General features: G+C 45.9%; 1 protein-coding gene across 4 annotated transcripts in view; it reads right to left on the bottom strand.

Annotated features, from left to right (window-relative positions):
• Positions 1 to 17,498, bottom strand: part of DDR2 (discoidin domain receptor tyrosine kinase 2) — a 186,136-nt gene that overhangs the window by 81,419 nt on the left and 87,219 nt on the right. Inside the window, exon 3 of one of the 4 annotated variants that reach the window (XM_025287456.3) lies at positions 6,279 to 6,434. The exons of 2 other annotated variants lie outside the window; for them this stretch is intronic. In XM_025287456.3, coding sequence (XP_025143241.1) covers positions 6,279 to 6,293 — 15 coding nt within the window. In that variant the 5' untranslated portion in view covers positions 6,294 to 6,434. Of the gene's footprint in view, positions 1 to 2,223; positions 2,463 to 6,278; positions 6,435 to 17,498 lie in introns of those variants that run through there. One more of the 4 variants, XM_006076005.4, reaches the window with a different exon arrangement.

The following is a 17,498-nucleotide window of genomic DNA, read 5'->3' on the forward strand; positions in this document are numbered from 1 at the left end:
AACAAACCTGAAAGGAAAGATTACCATCCCCACTTTACAAAATGGGAAAGTAAAACCCTAAGTCACTTCACTCACAACCTAGGTAGACTTACCTGACCTGGCTGCTGGACCCCATTCATCATACTGAATTTATATGTCTGTCTCTCAAGCCAAATCATGAGTCATTTAAAGTTAGGGATCTTGGTTCCCTATATATCAAAATCAGATTAATTCTAATTTTCCTGGGTCACAAAACTAGAAAGAGACGGAATTAAGACTCTTCCAGTTCCTCTGACTCCTTGGCCAGGGCTACTTCACCCATAGCCCAATAGTTTCCAAGGAACATCAATGACTGTGTAGTTCAGAGAGCATATGTTTGTGTAATGAAAAATTCACCTCCCTCTTGACAGTCAAAATTCCCCACCCAAGCTGGAGACTTGGCTGGAACACTCCAAACTGACTCCAAAGGAGCCATGATTCAGGACCGCCCAGATCCAATGGCAGATGGTCGACTCTGCATCGCAGGACTGACCACACCAGGATTGAGACAGGCCATGGGTCAAAGCCATCAGGAAAACTGGGAAGTGAATGGAAGGCTAGGCACATGTGAGTGTGACAGACATAGCCAGAAATTACCAGGAATTTTTTAAAAAGAACCTAGAATCAAACTTTTTACAAGTCATTTCTGTACTTGGATGAGTTTCCAAAGGCCTCTTTCTGAAACAGAGCCAGGGCCACATCACGGTTTAGAGCAAGTCACCAGCACATCCGGCCTGATACCGTCCTGTTCTGTGGAGATTTTATGCAGGGAGGCCTCCCTCCTGGTCAGTCCTGTGTCTCCTGCAGCTTCAGGTTATACACAACTGAGAAAGTATAATCCCCTTCTTTTACGACTGCCATAGACAGTTAGAGCAGGGGCTTTCTGCGTGGTCCAGGGGCTAAGACTCTGCCTTCCAATGGAGGGCGTGTGGGTTTGAGCTTTTGTTGGGGAACTAAGGTCTCACATGCCACAGAATGCAGCGAAAATTTTTTTTAATGTTGGACCATTTCCTACTTTATGCTATCACTTATACGTAGAATCTAAAAAAAGCCAAACTCAGAGAAACAAAGTGGTAGTTATCAAGGGAAGGGGGTGGGTTGGAATGGAGGAGTATTAATCAAAAGGCACAAACTTACAGTTATAAGATGAATAAGTTCTGGGGATCTAATGTACAGCATGGTGGTTATAGATAATAATACTATATTTTATACCAAAGTATAGATATTAAATATTCTTACCACAAAGAAGAAATTATATGCCAGGATGAAGATGTTAGTTAATGCTATGATGATGATCATTTTGCAGCATATAAATGTATCAGATCAGCAGGCTGTACACCTTAAACTTACAAAATGTTGAATGCTATTTAGAGCTCAATAAAGCTGAGCCGGGAGTCACACCACATTCCCAGGCACAAGCTCTACTCTGGGGCTCAAACAGGAGCGTGAGTGAAGATCGAGCCCCGAAGATGAGTGCTGAAACGACCTCTGAGCTGCTGAGTGAGAAAGGGTGTGCAAGAAGCTAAGGCCTGTCACACAGTTCACACACCTGGGGTCTCAGGGTGTGAGGCTCCCTGCACTGGTGGAGCAACAGATTCCAGGGCTCCAAAACACGAGCCGTACTGCAGTGTCTGCTTCCTACGACAGGACTGATAGATGGTAGACAGATAGACAGACAGACAGACAAGAGATAAACACAGGATGAAGAGGTAGATAGGCGATATTTATTTAGATGATACAGAGTTAATATAAAAAGAAACAGTTTCATAAATGTTGCTATAATAGTTAACTGCATTTATTTGGAAAAAATAGCACCATAATTTCGCCTTGGTGATAACACAGAAAGTAGGCAAAAAAAGCCACCCTTAGGATTTTCTGCCCTAAAAAAAAAAATGGAAAATTTGAGTACCTCTATTTCTCCCAAGTCCCTCTGAAGTGACTATAACTGACAGATAGTAGAGTTCTCATTTTCCCCCCAAATCTGATTATTAGCAAAAATCAGCTTTTTCTCTGAAGCAGAGCTAGAGGTATATCGCACTTTAAGAAATGCCTGAAATTGCCAAGGTCATAAATCATGAAAAGTTTATCCACATTACACAATAATTCTTTGAACAAGCCTTCAGTGCTGAGTACCTTTGAATAACAAGTTTCTACACAGTACATTTAAAATAACATTCAGTATACAAAAATGTTCCATCTACTTACCAAACTCATAAATCGTGGAGAGAGTCTCCACATTACAAAATAATTCTTCACTTTGCAAAAGGATCTGCTGCTAAATTCCTTTGATAGAAAATTCTTCCAGTAATTCAGAATATGATTCAATATACCTAAATCTAGTTTATGCTCAACTTTCCAGGAATACAGCTTGTGTACCAAGCAGGCCACATCTGGTTTGGCAGATGGTCATTCTTCCCAGATAATCCATCCTTCCAGGTTCAAAAGCTAGAGATAATCTGAGGTGACTACCAGTTTATGGAAAAACAAAAAGTCTCAGATTTCCCTGAGGGATCTTTACACTGAGCCTGTGAAAAGAGCCAAATAGGAAGTGCCTACCCTTCTAGAAAATCAGCTGTGGCCTGCAGCCAGGGCCCCTCCACCTAAACCCGGGTAGACCATCCTGCAGGAAGGGGTGGGGGCCCTGGAAAGGCTGGAGTGGGAAGGGAAATGAGATAAAGGGACTTGGGTCAAATAGGAGTCAATCTGAGGTGCGGCATGTGCATAGCTGGGCATGCTATGCTTGTCCTCGTGTGTGTATTGAAGAGCCTGGTGGGGAGAAGAGAAGCCACATGCTCTATGACCACAGATTTTCGTTCAGGGGCCATTCGGGGCATTAAAGGCTTGTTTTCCTCTCTGCTGAGTCATTTTTCATTTCAGATTCAACAAATAAAAAGCACAATCTTTGGAGTATTTAATACTCAGCAAACAAATATGCAGAAATGAGCTTAGTTTTGGCAGAAGAAGAGCCACACACACACACACACATACACCCCCTCACTGTACCGAACATCCTCCTGTTTTATATTGATTCCCAAGGATTTGTTGATGTCTTCCTCATTCCCAACTTTCCTCTGGGAATCCCAATCTCTTGCTTCTCAAAATGTAGCTGCTTAGTGCTGAGCCAAAGACCTGGGTTGGCCTGGTCTGTAAGTGTTTAAGCACACAGGATGTTCCCCAGATGACCCAAGCTGACCCTCGCTGCTCAGAGGAGGAGGACACAGTCGGCTGTGCTCCTGCCTTCGTTAGAAGAGTACTTTGCTTTCCTCACCCTTGTCACCTGTAAAATGGAGACAACTAGAGGTCACTGAGTGAGATCCCTGTGTGGAAGGCACCCCCCTGCCAGAGGCAGAGGGGACCACAGAACATCTGTGGTGTGACATCATTTGTCTGCCATCCTTTCTAAGGATATAATCGCTATAATGCCTTCATGAGATTAGGAGGAGGGAGGGAAAATATTGATACAAAGTGAAGGCGGGGTGTTTTCTAAACCCAAAAGGCTCTGTTAGAAGCTCAGCATCCCTTGGCCTGCTGAAACCCCTGGCAGAGCCTTCGGCCTCTCTGAGTTCTAGCAGCCTCGGCTCTCCACCAGGCTGTCTCACTCCCACCCTGACTTCCAGGCTTCCACACTTGAGCACCTTCCCCACCCCGCCTCTCTCACTCTCTTGCCCCATCCCACCCTCTACCCAGGCTCCTCAGACCCCTGAGCCAAGTCCTGGGGAGCAGAGGGCTGCCTGGAGGCAGTCAACAGAAGGGTTGACTGACGGTTTGTCAGAAGGTTTTGGAGGTTATGAAATAAAGATTGCTAAGTCACTTCAGTCGTATCCGACTCTGTGTGACCCCACAGACAGCAGTCCACCAGGCTCCCCTGTCCCTGGGATTCTCCAGGCAAGAACACTGGAGTGGGTTGCCATTTCCTTCTCCAATGCATGAAAGTGAAAAGTGAAAGGGAAGTCGCTCAGTCGTGTCCGACTCTTCACAACCCCATGGACTGCAGCCCACCAGGTTCCTCCGCCCATGGGATTTTCCAGGCAAGAGTAATGGAGTGGGGTGCCATCACCTTCTCCAATGAAATAAAGATAGTAGTCCTCAAAATTATGGACTCACAGCCACAAGAGCTTGAAGGTACCTGAAAACTCAACTGTATCAATCCTTTGTGGTTAAAGGTAAGGAAGGTCAGTCAGCCCCCAAAGCAGAGAGGCCTCCGTGGGGGCAACAGCTGGTCAGAGGCAGGGCCAGGCCTCTGGTCACCCAGGCTAGCATGGGTTCTCTGATGTCACTGCCTCCCTTGGCCCAGCCTTCTGCTTTTCTTTCCTCAAACTCAGCACACGCACCTGCTTTAGCCCCGTCTGTCTCGGTAACTGATCTCTTTAAACCAGAATGAAGTTATTTGGAAAATCTCTGTGATGGTTTTCAAATGTGTATACAAATCCATGATCTGGAGCCATGTGTTCACGGAAAGCTGGCATCTCGTTTCCCTCCTCCTGAATACAAGCTCAACAGGGTGCCTCGCCTCTAACAAAATTAAAACAGGAAGAGTGATGGATGTGAACCTCCAGAGCTGGGTCCTAGAAGGTACCCCGCACCCACCGGGCTCTCTCACAGACTTGCCCTGCGAACGCACTGCCAGGCAATATGGGAGCCCCGGCCACGTGGAGAAGCCAGGCACAGGTCTTTTGGCAGATGCCATCACCAAGGTCCCTGCAGGCAGCAGCAGAAACTCACACACTTGTGAGTGAGGAAGGCACCCAGGTGACTCCAGCCTCAGCCATCAGCTGTTACAATCCCAGGAGAGACCATGGGCAAGACAGCTGAGCTGAGCCCCGTCCCCAGAGACAGAAGTGATAATAACAATGACATGATTGCTGTCTGTTAAGTCACTAAGTTGTGAGGTGATTCATCACATGGCAAAAAATTACTGGAACAACCTCCTTGGGTAAAGAAGGCTCAGCTTCCTGCAGACCCAAGGATTGGGTTTTGAATGCTGCCTGGTTTTTATTCATCACCAATCTGTCCATTGCCTCAAAGTCTAGGGGTAAGATGGAAACAATGATGAGCAAGAGACACGGCTCTCTCATTAAACCCAGAGGTGGGCTGAAAGACTAACCATCCACATGTAAAGTGCCTTTCCCTTGAGGGCTTGGTAGTAAATCTGGAAGCAGCATCTTACTCACTATATCACCCCTTCCTATTGCCCCTGGGTCCCCGCACCCCATGCTTGACCACCCCTCTCTCCAACACCTCCTTCCCAGCCACCAGGTCCAAAGCCAGACTTTCCAGGTTTGAATCCTGCACCAGTTATGTGGACCTGACCACACACCTGAACCTGGACTCTGTAGGAGTGTCGTGAGGATGGAATGAGTTATTACATAGAAAGTACTTAGAACAATGTCCGGCTCATACATTTTCACAGATATTTACATTTCTACTTTATTTTTACTATGTACATCTCCTTGTCTCAATAAATTTACAAGTTACAGGCAAAAACATGCCTCCCCAGTCATCACCCTTATGTGCACCGGTTCACACCTACACAGCGGTGCTCAGGAACACTTGCAGTTGATGGGCAGGTCATTTCAATGGTAATAAAACAGGCAACACCACCAATACCAACTCCTTGCCTTTGACAAGCACACTAAACCTTGTTGGGAACATCCTATGAGTGATGCTGTCTCTGGAGAAAGTGACTTGACCCTTTGCGTACAGTCATTCACAAGTCATGAAAGACTCGGCACTTAACTATGAACCAGCACAGCACAAACCAGCCTGGGGCTGAGGAGAGCAGGGATGGGCCATGTCTGGCGGGAGAGTGATGTGATCACACTGCTAGATCAAGTGCTGTTCTGTCCCCATGTGAGAGTGCACATGTCCCAATGACCTTTCAATCCAGCCACCCCAAGCCACGAGGGCCAAGACCTGGTTCCAGCCATGCCATTTCCACGAGGGCTGCCTTATTCTTGTGGTCCTCGGTAGTGCTGGCCTCTTAAGAACACGTGTCTCCATCAGGCTGCTTATTAATTAGCATAGGCCCAATCAATGTGAAGTAAATTTGATCTCATCCATCCATAAGAAACCCTCCTGAGCCTCAGAAGAGATTAGGTGTGCTGCCAATGAACCCTGCTTCAGGTCCCTGCAGGATGCCCACCAGCCAGCATCTCCCCTTTCAACAAAGGGACCTAGGTATCTTTCCCTTAACATAGGGACTCCCGAATACAAGGGTTAACACCAGTGCTTTTGCCACAGAAAGAATGGAGATCCCTCACCTTCTCTGAGACCATCAGCTGAACGAGGAAGCAAGGATTTCACCTCTTAGGGCTTTGCAACTGTATTCTGTAGTGAAAACTTCAGCCATGATACAGGTCAGGCACTTCAGCCAGATACTAATTGATCTCTGGGTTGAAGGACACTTTTCTATAGATCTGGAAAGTATGAAATATGGATAAAAGTAGAAAATGGTGTCACAATTAAAGTTAACTGAGATGATGCTTGTAAAGGACTGATAGCACCGGTGCCTGGGAGATAGTAAGTACCTGTTAGCGTTTAGTTGTTAGCAGTAGTACTATGCTGAGAAGGCAATGGCACCCCACTCCAGTACTCTTGCTTGGGAAATCCCATGGATGGAAGAGCCTGGTAGGCTGCAGTCCATGGGGTCGCTAAGAGTCGGACACGACTGAACGACTTTGCTTTCATTTTTCACTTTCATGCATTGGAGAAGGCAATGGCAACCCACTTCAGTGTTCTTGCCTGGAGAATCCCAGGGACGGGGGAGCCTGGTGGGCTTCTGTCTCAGGGGTCGTACAGAGTCAGACACGACTGAAGTGACTTAGCAGCAGCAGCAGCAGCAGTAGTACTATGAGACTCCAATACTTTGACTACCTGCTGCAAACGGCTGACTCATTGGAAAGGACCCTGATGCTGGGAAAGATTGATGGCCAAAGGAGAAGAGTGCAGCAGTAGATGAGATGGTTAGAAAGCATCACCAATTCAATGGACATGAAATTGGGCCAACTCCAGGAGACGGTAAGGGACAGGGAGGCCTGGCGTGCTACCGTCCATGGGGTCACAGAATCACACACGACTTAGCAACTGAATAACAATGACAAGAGTTGCTATGAATAGAAGGGTGCACAGGAAAAAAACAGCTCAGCAGTTGAGGTGACACATATATACTGAAAATCTGTTGTGAGTCCCGTACAGGTTGAGTCACCTGGAGGCAATACAACAAAAAAGCATCAGGAGAATTACATGGCTGGCACATGCAAACATTTGGAAAAATGAAGATAGCAGGCCGGCAAGTTCATGGCAGGTCATAGCTACAGGGATGGTGTAATAGAGGAGGAGACACACAAGTGGGCCTGGATGAATAATGGACTTTAGGAAAGACCTAGAAGGAAAAAGAAAAAGCAAAGAATTCTGAAAAATTGCAAAGTTTGACGGGGCTGGCCAATGAAAGAGGTAAAGGCTTACTAAGACCTTCAAGGCTGAGAAAAAGAAAGAGAGGAATTCAGCGCTGACCAGCTTATTTGCCATCGCTACCAAGCTCAGATACCTCATAGACCCTTTTGGGGACCTGAAGCTCTTCCTACGCTTAAGAGTCTTAAGAAAAACAAGCAAGGCAAGGACATGGAGCAGCAGTGATAAACTTAATCTTCTCACTTTGCTCTGAGTTTAGGGGTGGCAGAGCAGGCATTGGGGGCAGGAGGAGAAGGGGACGACAGAGGATGAGATGGCTGGATGGCATCACTGACTCGATGGACGTGAGTCTGAGTGAACTCCGGGAGTTGGTGATGGACAGGGAGGCCTGGCGTTCTGCAATTCATAGGGTCGCAAACAGTCGGCACGACTGAGCAACTGAACTGACTGACTGACTGACTGAGAGCAAAGCAGAAGATGCGGTATTATGCAATTCTTGTCATGGGGACATATAGACACTAAATGTAAAGTGGGCCCCACCACCTTAGACAAATATAGCCCAAGAGTCCCTGCCCAAACCCCAGAGCCCAAAAGTTTCATTCAGCAGTTGGGTGAGGACCAAATGTCTGGGACCCCTTTGTTGGTTCCTACCCTTCTCTTCAAGCAAGTCACTCCCTCCTCACCTGCAGCTCCTGCAATCCTTGCCAAAATAATAATGTCACTGATCACAAGAAGTCTGGCCTCTAACCCTTTGCATTTCACGCTTCCTTCATATTGCTAGCTGGCATTCCCTTCTGTTACTTTCACTGGAAGCCTCTGAACCAGAAAATATAAGTTTATTTAAGGCTATGAAACATCTGCAGACTTCATCTGACTTCAGGAAGTTTCCCTGTGCGTCACCAACGCCTGGCACTTACTCCTGATGTGTGAAGAGCCTCCTCTCCCCCACCTGCCAGGCCTAATCCTCCCCACTTCCTAGCTCAGCTCCTAACCCCTACATTGCCAAGGACAAGTGAGAGACCAAAAGCGTGCCTGATCCTGGTCTCAAAGCCTGAGATCCTGGTCTCAAAGACTGAGAATGGGGATTCTCCATCTCAGAAAGTTCTAATCAACTCCACCTCTCCTGCAGAAAGACTCACACCTTCCAGTTCCTTTGAATGAGACCTCATGGCTTTTGAGCTGTCCCTTTTCACCAAGTAGATCCATGCTTTTGTTCAAACTCATGCTCTGAACACCTATCTGACTTGCCCCATCCCACCTTTGGCCTCAGATGATGGCCTTGGAGATATATATAGATATGAATAGAACATTTGTTAGTAGAACTATTTCTCTGGACGCCCCTCCCTGCTAGGTTGTGTGAGCACCTGCAGGCAGGGACCTTGTCATGCCCTCTTTGAATTTTCAGAGCATAGTCTGGAGACAATCGGCGAACATGTTAGGCAGATGAACAGATGTCCAGAGGGGTCCTTAGGATCCAGGAGTGGCTGTTGGCCTGTCCGTCTCCCTGCTGACAGCTGAGAAGATGGAGTGCACCGGCTTCTTCAATTAGTCTCTCCCCTCCTTTTTGGCAGTGCTTCCAGGTCAAAATGGAGTCTCCTCGCTCAACTCCTTTGCATCTGTACACCGTAACAGAGCAGATACCATCCACTGACTGATATAGTCCCTAACTGTGCTTGTATGTATGTGGGACAATCTTGTCTCCTCAGTAAAACTGTGAGTTCCAAAGGGCAAGGATATTTCTTATCTCAGCACTTATGAGAGCCACAGTAAAGATTTCTGGAGCACGTATTACACAGTAGGCAATATGCTCAGTGTTACATGAATTTTCTCAGCCCTCATAACAACTCTCTGAAGTTTTTTTTTTTTTTTTGTCCTCATTTTGCAGACGAGAAGACAGAAACACAGAGAACAGATAATTTGTCCAAGATCACACAAGTGGCAAGTGCAAGAGCATTCAGTATATGGTTACCCACCGGAAGGCTGATGAGGTCTGGGGGCTGCACTCTGCCATGCTCTCCCCACCCAGTCCACTCAAACTCTACATTGTCACCAGGCACAAAGTTATGTTCAGCTCGCCTACACTTGCAAGATTGCTATCACACTGCCAGCAAGTGAATCTGCCTTCGGGAGGCCGTCCCCCTGGCCTCCACCTTTTCTTTAAATTGAAGTATAGTCAATTTACAATGTTGTATCAGTTTCTGGTATACATCAAAGTGATTCAGTTATATTCACAGTGATTTACACACACACACACACACACACACATATGGATATATGGTTTTTCATGCTCTTTCCCATTCTGGTTTATCATAAGATATTGAATGTAGTTCCCTGTGCTATACAATGGGACCTTGCTATTTATTTTCTATACAGTAGTGTATACCTGTTAATCCCAAACTCCTAATTTATCCCTCCCCAGCCCCTTTCCCATTTGGTAACCATAAGTTCGCTTTCTGTATCTGTGAGTCTGCTTCTGTTTTGTAAACAAGTTTATTTGTATCATATATTAGATTACACATACAAGAGACATCGTGGTATTTGTCTTTCACTTTCTGACTTACTTCACTTAGTATGATCCTCTTTGGGTCCATCCATGCTGCTGCAAATGGCATTTTTCATTCTTTTTTATGGCTGAGTGACACTCCATTGTGTAAATGTACCACATTTTCATTATCCATGCATCTGAGGATAAACATTTAAGGTGGCTTCTATGTCTTTGGGGCTTCCCTGGTAGCTCGGATATTGCAAACAATGCTGCTATGAGCATTGGGGTGCCTTTATCTCTTTTCATGAGAATCTTCTCCAGACACATGCCTAGGAGTGAGGCTACAAGATCATATGCCCCTGCCTGCACCTCGTGCTCCTTGATTCCCACTGGCTGACCTGGAGCCCCTCAGGTACCTGACCTCAGAGCTGCCCTTGACATCACAGCACTGAGACAGCTCGGTGTTCCCATGTGCCCCTTCCCCTCACAAACACAGGCAGTTCAATGTAGTAGAAAGGTCTGGGCAGGGACGGGCGGTTCTGTGGCTCTTGAAATTTAGACAGTTGGAAGGGCCCCTTCACTTAAGAAACAGAATACAAAATTACAGATACAAATGAAGTTCGGGGCCTCAAAAGGATCTTGAATTAATGAGGAGGGCAGAAGCAGAAGCTGTACCTACTCTCACAAATCCATCTCAGGGCCTGCATTCTAGTCCCAACCCTTCCACTACCACGCTACAGCCTGAGCAATCCCTTTCCTTGAGCAAGCTCAGCTCCCTCCTGGTTCAAGTGAGGGGGCTGGGAGGAGAAAGAGTGGGGGAGCTCTGCAGCCCCTCTCAGCCCTGGAACTCTGAACTCTATCAGCCATGGTCCAAACACTTTCCCAGGCTCCCTGCAACATCACAGAACTGCCCCTGATCTGGGAGGGATGCTACTCCTCCCTCCAGCCCAAAGCATATACTGTATTACAGTAATGAGAGCTTAGCTTGCTTTAAATATCACAACACAAAAACAACAGCAGCCCTGGTTCATCATCATTCCCTGCCCAGACCACAGAGGAGAGCGCCGCCAGACCCACACCAGGGCAGAGATGGAGAGCAGAGCCCACACAGCCCCTTTCAGGAATCCATTGGCCCGTGTCTAGAGCAAAAATCACTCGTGGCAGAGGTTGTGAAGAGCCAGTCAGAGGGAGAGCCCACAAGGTCGCTCTGGGACACAGAGGCCCTTAGATGGAGTGAGGCTGGAGGTCAGGGTCCTAGATCCACCACAGCCAAGCTGGTGCCAAGCCTGAGGCTTCAGGAACCGCGGTCTCTCACCTCTGGGAGAGCCAGAGAAGTCCAGCCAAAGGTCTCTGCAGAAGGAGGCTCATCTCCCCCCGGGTCCTGGGAGGCATCCGCTGAGCAGAAGAGCAAGCATTCATCAGAAAGGAAGGAACCGTGGGGATGTGGAGGGGATTTTCTCCCTCAGGGCTCCCCAAAGCCAAAGGACAAATCCTCAGGGGAACCTGGCAGACCCTACAAGGTTCATTCTTAAAGCAAGAACTAACTACTCTGTTCAGCTCACCATGAAGAGACCCTCGGTAATTCATGTTCTGTAAAATGGTCTATGTCAGCTTTCTGTAAAATGGTCTATGTCAGATAAGAGATCCTGTCAGACTGTTGTTTGACGTTGACATGTGTCAAACTGCAGAGTAGGACATGCCCACAGCAACCCTCCACAGACAGGGACGAGACACACGCGCACGCTCTGCACACCTGGCTCCCCTGCCCCTCGAGGCTCTCAGGCCATGTGACTCCACTACTCCAAGGCTGGCCCTGGTGACCAGGGAACATGGCATTTAGAACACATGGGGGTTGCGGCCAGGGAGGTGCCCTTTCTACACCGTGCCAATCCCAGACCCCGAACCTCTAATGCGTGGTGCTCCCACCAGAGAAAGAAGTGAGGGGAGCAGCCAGTGATCTGTGTTTGACAGCAAACACACGCAGGCACCTCTTTCCTAAGCCTTGGGTTCTTTTCAGGCTGAGGTTGCTGTTATTGAGAAATAACTATGCCAGTCAGACATTTTAAAAGGGAAGTGGAAAGTCTGAAGTCAAATGAAGGACTGAGCTCCTTTCACCAGGACCCTGCTCACCAGTGACGACAGGAATGTGCATTGGGCATCCAATGGCGGGTGATGTCACCAATCCATGGGGATCCCAGCCTGTTCACAGGGAACAGAACTAGGCTTGAGGGAGACAGAGCCTCTGAAGAAGGCTGGTGTTGGGTGCAGCAGAAGAAACTACTGTAAAATTCATTAAACAGGGAAACCAGGACCTGGAACACCCGGTTCCTAGCACACAGCCTGGCCTACCCTTGAATTTACACTCCAGTGAAAAGATGGCACTGATCCTTGATCTCTGCTGAATCCCCAACATCTAACACACGGCCTGACATGGAGCAAGTGCTCGGGAAATCTATTGAATTGATGTATAGCAGTCTGCCTGCAATGCAGAAGACCCGGGCTCAATCCCTGGGTTGGGAAGATCCCTTGGAGAAGGAAATGGCAACTCCAGTATTCTCCCTGGAGAATCCCATGGACAGAGGAGCCTGGTGGGCTACAGTCCATGGGGTCACAAAGAGTCAGACAGGATGCTGCGACTAAGCACAAGCACATACAAGGTGCCCAATAAAGAAGGCTGAGTGCCAGAGAAGACTCTTGGGAGTCCCTTGGACAGCAGGAGATCAAAGCACTCAATCCTAAAGGAAATCAATCCTGAGTATTCACTGGAAGGACCAATGCTGAAGCTGAAGCTCCAATACTTTGGCCACCTGATGTGAAGAGCCGAGTCATTGGAAAAGACCTTGATGCTGGGAATGATTGAGGGCGGGAGGAGAAAGAGGTGACAGGGGATAAGGTGGTTGGATGGAATCACCAGCTCAGTGGACATGAGTTTGAGCAAACTCCAGGAGATAGTGAAGGACAGAGAAGCCTGGCGTGCTGTAGTTCATGGGGTCACAAATAGTGGGACATGACTTAGCAACTGAACACAACCAATGTGCCTAATAAACTCTTGTTCCCTTTTCTACATTCTTAACCTCCGCCGTCTCAGGAACTTAAGCTGACTGTGGGTTTGTGAACTGTTTGCCACTTGTGGCTGGAACTCAATGAACAATACTGTTTTGGGGCACACCTATGTCTCACTTATACTTACCACCCTTCCAACATAACAGCAAGCCTTCCATTGCCTTCCCTTCTCTGAGCTCCTCATTGATTACATTCTCCTTTGGATTGGAAGTTAATTTTTTTCATATGGTGCAGTCTCGTCTCTCTTTTTATCCCATTTCTACAGTGCCAAGTATATTCATCCCATTATAAACTCACTGAGATTGGACTGAGTTCTACATCCTTTGTAGGCACCATGGCACCCAGCAAGATGTTTTATCTATCTCTGAACAAACCTCACAGCCTCTTTCTCCCAAGATCTGACCTCCATAGTTATACTGAATTCCTCATTACTCGATATGGTCTTTTCGCTTTAAACATCTTTCCAACTTCCAAAAAAAAAAAAATCTTGAAATATTCATTAACCAGCTTTTATTGAGAACTATACCAGGCACAGTGCTAAGCGGTAAAAGAGAAAAAATGAACACACACATTAGAGATCAGAAATGCCACAGTTTAAGCCTCCTTCTCTACTAAAGCCAAAAGAGTTACCTAGCTAAGTGGTCTAGTGGAAACAGTATCTGACCAGCTGCTCAATTAACAGTGTAACCTTGGATGAACTAAATATTCCCCCTGATATCCTATTAATCTGAAAAATAAAGGAGAGGAACGCCAAGGACATGCCTGCTCTCATTTTTTGTTCCTTCTTGACAATAAGCAGTACCAAAGTTTATGTAATTACATTCTATGGTAAAGAGTAAAAGTTCTGTAGAATTGAGAGAAGAATGAGAGCCATAAGGTTGAAATCATTTGCAGATAAAATTTAAACTGCCATTGGCAGTAACTATCCTTAAGCCCACATTGACAAACTGCATACTCAAGACTTTACCAGTGATACACACCCAATGAATCATCTATACTCAGAGTCACATACATGATCTAGTTGGGTTGACAGCATCCAGGCAGAATGAGAGTGATGGACAGGGAAGCCTGGCATTTTATAATCCATGGGGTCACAGAGTCAGACATGACTGAGCAACTGAACTGAACTGATAAGACTTTATGTTATGTTGCTCTTGGTCATTTTGCACTCATTGGTTCTAAGGGCTGCAACTATAATCTGATTTCGCAGCAAGAGGAAAAAGAAAAGGATCTAAAGAGTGTTTCTTTTCCAGATGATGGAAGAATTTAAATTTTTTCAAAGGAGAATGGAAGAAATAATCCAAGAAGGAAGACAGAGTGACAATAATTGTAAAAGAGTAAAGATAAGGAAAATGGCTCAGTACTTGATGTACAAGGATGCTGGGAAGTAAAGTAAGGTAAAGAGGAGCAAGAAAAGAACTCAAAATTGTACAACTGGAACTTGTAAGAAGAAGGAGACTTTCCTCAGAGAAGGCATATCAGACTTTGTGGAATTCCAAGGAAGAAGAACCTCCAGGATCCACAGGTTCAAGAAGTTTAATATTCAACAAGTGGGAAGGGAGGAGAGAATACTTCTCTACAAAGCAACCAAGAGCATTCATTGAAGGAGACTTTGGAATATTTCAACTGGAAAAAAGAAGAATCTACTGGGAGTTGCTGGTCTTCATAGACATGATACACTGTCCTGAAGTAGAAGGATCCAGATCATGCAACAGACCTGTAAAGTCATAGCTAAGGAAGTTTCGAAGAGGAAGATATCAACCAAAACTAAAGGGGAACATCCTAAAAATTAGAATCACCCAAAATTGGTATGTGTTTTTTTGTGAAGCTATCAGCTCCTCATTACCGGAAGTGCTTATTCAAGTGCTGCTGCTGCTGCTAAGTCCCTTCAATCACAGACAGCAGCCCACCAGGCTCCTCCGTTCACGGGATTCTCCAGGCAAGAATACTGGAGTGGGTTGCCATTTCCTTCTCCAGCTTATTCAAGTAGAGGCTGAATAATCATTTTATTTAGGAGACTGTAGGAAGGAGTCCTTTTCTATGATTAGGCTAGCAAACTTCTAAAAGTTCCCTTCCAACTTTAAGAGTCTATATGTCTGTGCACCAGAGTGCAGAAACAAGATAACCTAACACAAGGACTTCCCTGGTGGTCCAGTAGCTAAGACTCCCAGTGCAGGGGGCCCAGGTTCAACTCCCTGTCAGGGAACTAGATCCCACGGCCTCAACTAAGAGTTCACACGCTGCAGCTGAAAACTCCCACGTGCGGTAACTAGAGATTCCCTGTGTCCCCACAAGGATCAGAGGTCCTGCATGCTACAACTAAGACTCAGAGCAGCCAGATAAATAAGTAAATATTAAAGCAAAAAGATAAGCTGACACAAGCCTGATATAGAGGACAGAGAGAATTGAAAGAATGACTTATTTATGCTGATACAGATGAGAAGACTCATGTTACGATAACTTCTGGCCCAAGAATCATATGGCCTGTAGTCGTAGTCGTATAGACTCTCTCACATGTTCACATTGCACACATGCACACTTCAGAGCTGATCATTGTCCCCTTTCCTTTCATGCACATGCCATACGGCCCAGATTCTGCAGCAAAAGTGGCATCATCAGGACTCGACTCTACTACAGTCAAATTGTTTACAGCAACTTTGAGCTTCAGTCAGAAGTGGGCAAAATTGACCACTCTTCCAAGAACATACAGTCAACCTATTCAATGCCACTTGACAGTTGTAAAGAATAATTAGATTTATTGTAGTTGGTCATAAAATCCTAGCCATTTAGCATTTTAATCTATAAATATACATTGGTAAATTACCAGTTTCTCAGTTCCTGCTCTCATGTCCTGATCTCCCCAAATCTTGAATTATTTATCTGAATTATTCTATCATTGAAATAGAAGCCAATACTGCTCATATCCATAGTGTTAGGAAACTAAAATTGGGTTTTCACCTCCATAAAACTGATGGCATTTGTAGAAATAATGAGTAATGCTTAGAGAAAGGAAATAAAAATAAAAAGAGAAGTTGAACACATTGAATATACTCCACATTTGGCTTTTGTTTTCTCACGCTCTGAATGAATCAGATATGAAATAGAGAAAGGCGTCCTGTGTCCAACCACCAGCCTGACAGTTGTAGGAACCAGATCACACAACCACATTCAGCTTCCAACTGTTCTCCAACAACACTCCATGCTCTTGAAGGCCAACGTCCATAAAGGTAAACAATCCCAAGTTAGAGCAACTATGACAGTCAGGTTTTCACAGAAATTGAATTTGCAATGCAGGACAGAGCAAACACTATTTTTAAAACAACTAACATTAGGGAAGTATCCAAAATTAATGCAGAATCAAAACGATGGGATGTAATGAATGCAACCAGAACCAACATAGATCTTATTAAAGCAATCATTAAATCACTACAGCCTAGGAAGACCAGCATTTAGAATTATTAGATGTTTCAATCCAGTTCAGCAAACAGCTTTTGAGATGCCACTGAGAAACCTCCTTGCCCTCTGCTCATGTCCCAGGCTTCACAAGGCACTGATATAAATTAGCAGTCTTTGCTGGTCCTCTCCTGCATTCCCTGCCAGGGGAGCATCCTGTTGCAGATAACTCTGGTTAAAAAAGTATATGGAGAGCCCCAGAAAGTACCCTCACAACACCCACCCCCAAAGGTTAAAAGCTCCTTACCCTGTGAATCAGAGCAATGTAAGGCTTGAGAAAACCAACTAATCTCTCTTCTTTTTCCTCTGAAAGCCCAAGACAGGCCTTTAGGAAGAAAGCACATTCTTAAGAGGCCATGACTTGTGGGAGAAGCCCTCCAAAGCTAGCAATGCGAACAATAAGGGAGGAAGTTCAAGAGGAGAGATGAGCTTGCAAGGTGCCTGTGAGCCTCCCGGTGGTCAGCTTCTGCTGGTGGGCACGTTCCTTCCATGACCCTCTCCAGCCCTGAAGATGCATAATCTGTGCCCACACAGCAGGAGGCAGGGGAGAGTCCAGAGGAGGAAAACCTGACCCCTACCATAGGGCTGGACCTCAGCCCAGCTTGAGATAGGTACTAGTCTTCCTTCTCCCTTGAAGAATAATCACCATGGCACATCCAGAATGAAAATAAAGGAGATGGAAGAGTAAGTTAAAACATCCTCAGGGACTTCTCTGGTAGTCCAGTGGCTGAGATTCCGTGCTCCCAATGCAGCAGGCCCGGGTTCGATGGTTGGTTAGGAAACTAGATCCCACACGGTGCAACGAAGAGTTCACAAGCCACAACTAAGGACCTTGCACGCCCCAACAAAGACTGAAGATCCCACACGGCACAACTAAGACCCAGAGCAGTCAAATAAGTGAATATTCTTTAAAAAAATAAAAAATAAAACATCCTCATACCAGGTAGGCCTAAAGGGGCAGTAGGATTAGACACCTTGAATGAGTCACAGACAATACCTCCTCTGATTTTTTAAATTTTTAAATTCTAATATAGTTAATTTACAATATTGTGTTAGTTTCAAATGTACA

Source organism: Bubalus bubalis, chromosome 6 (assembly GCF_019923935.1).
Source record: "Bubalus bubalis isolate 160015118507 breed Murrah chromosome 6, NDDB_SH_1, whole genome shotgun sequence".
Lineage (NCBI taxonomy): Eukaryota > Metazoa > Chordata > Mammalia > Artiodactyla > Bovidae > Bubalus > Bubalus bubalis.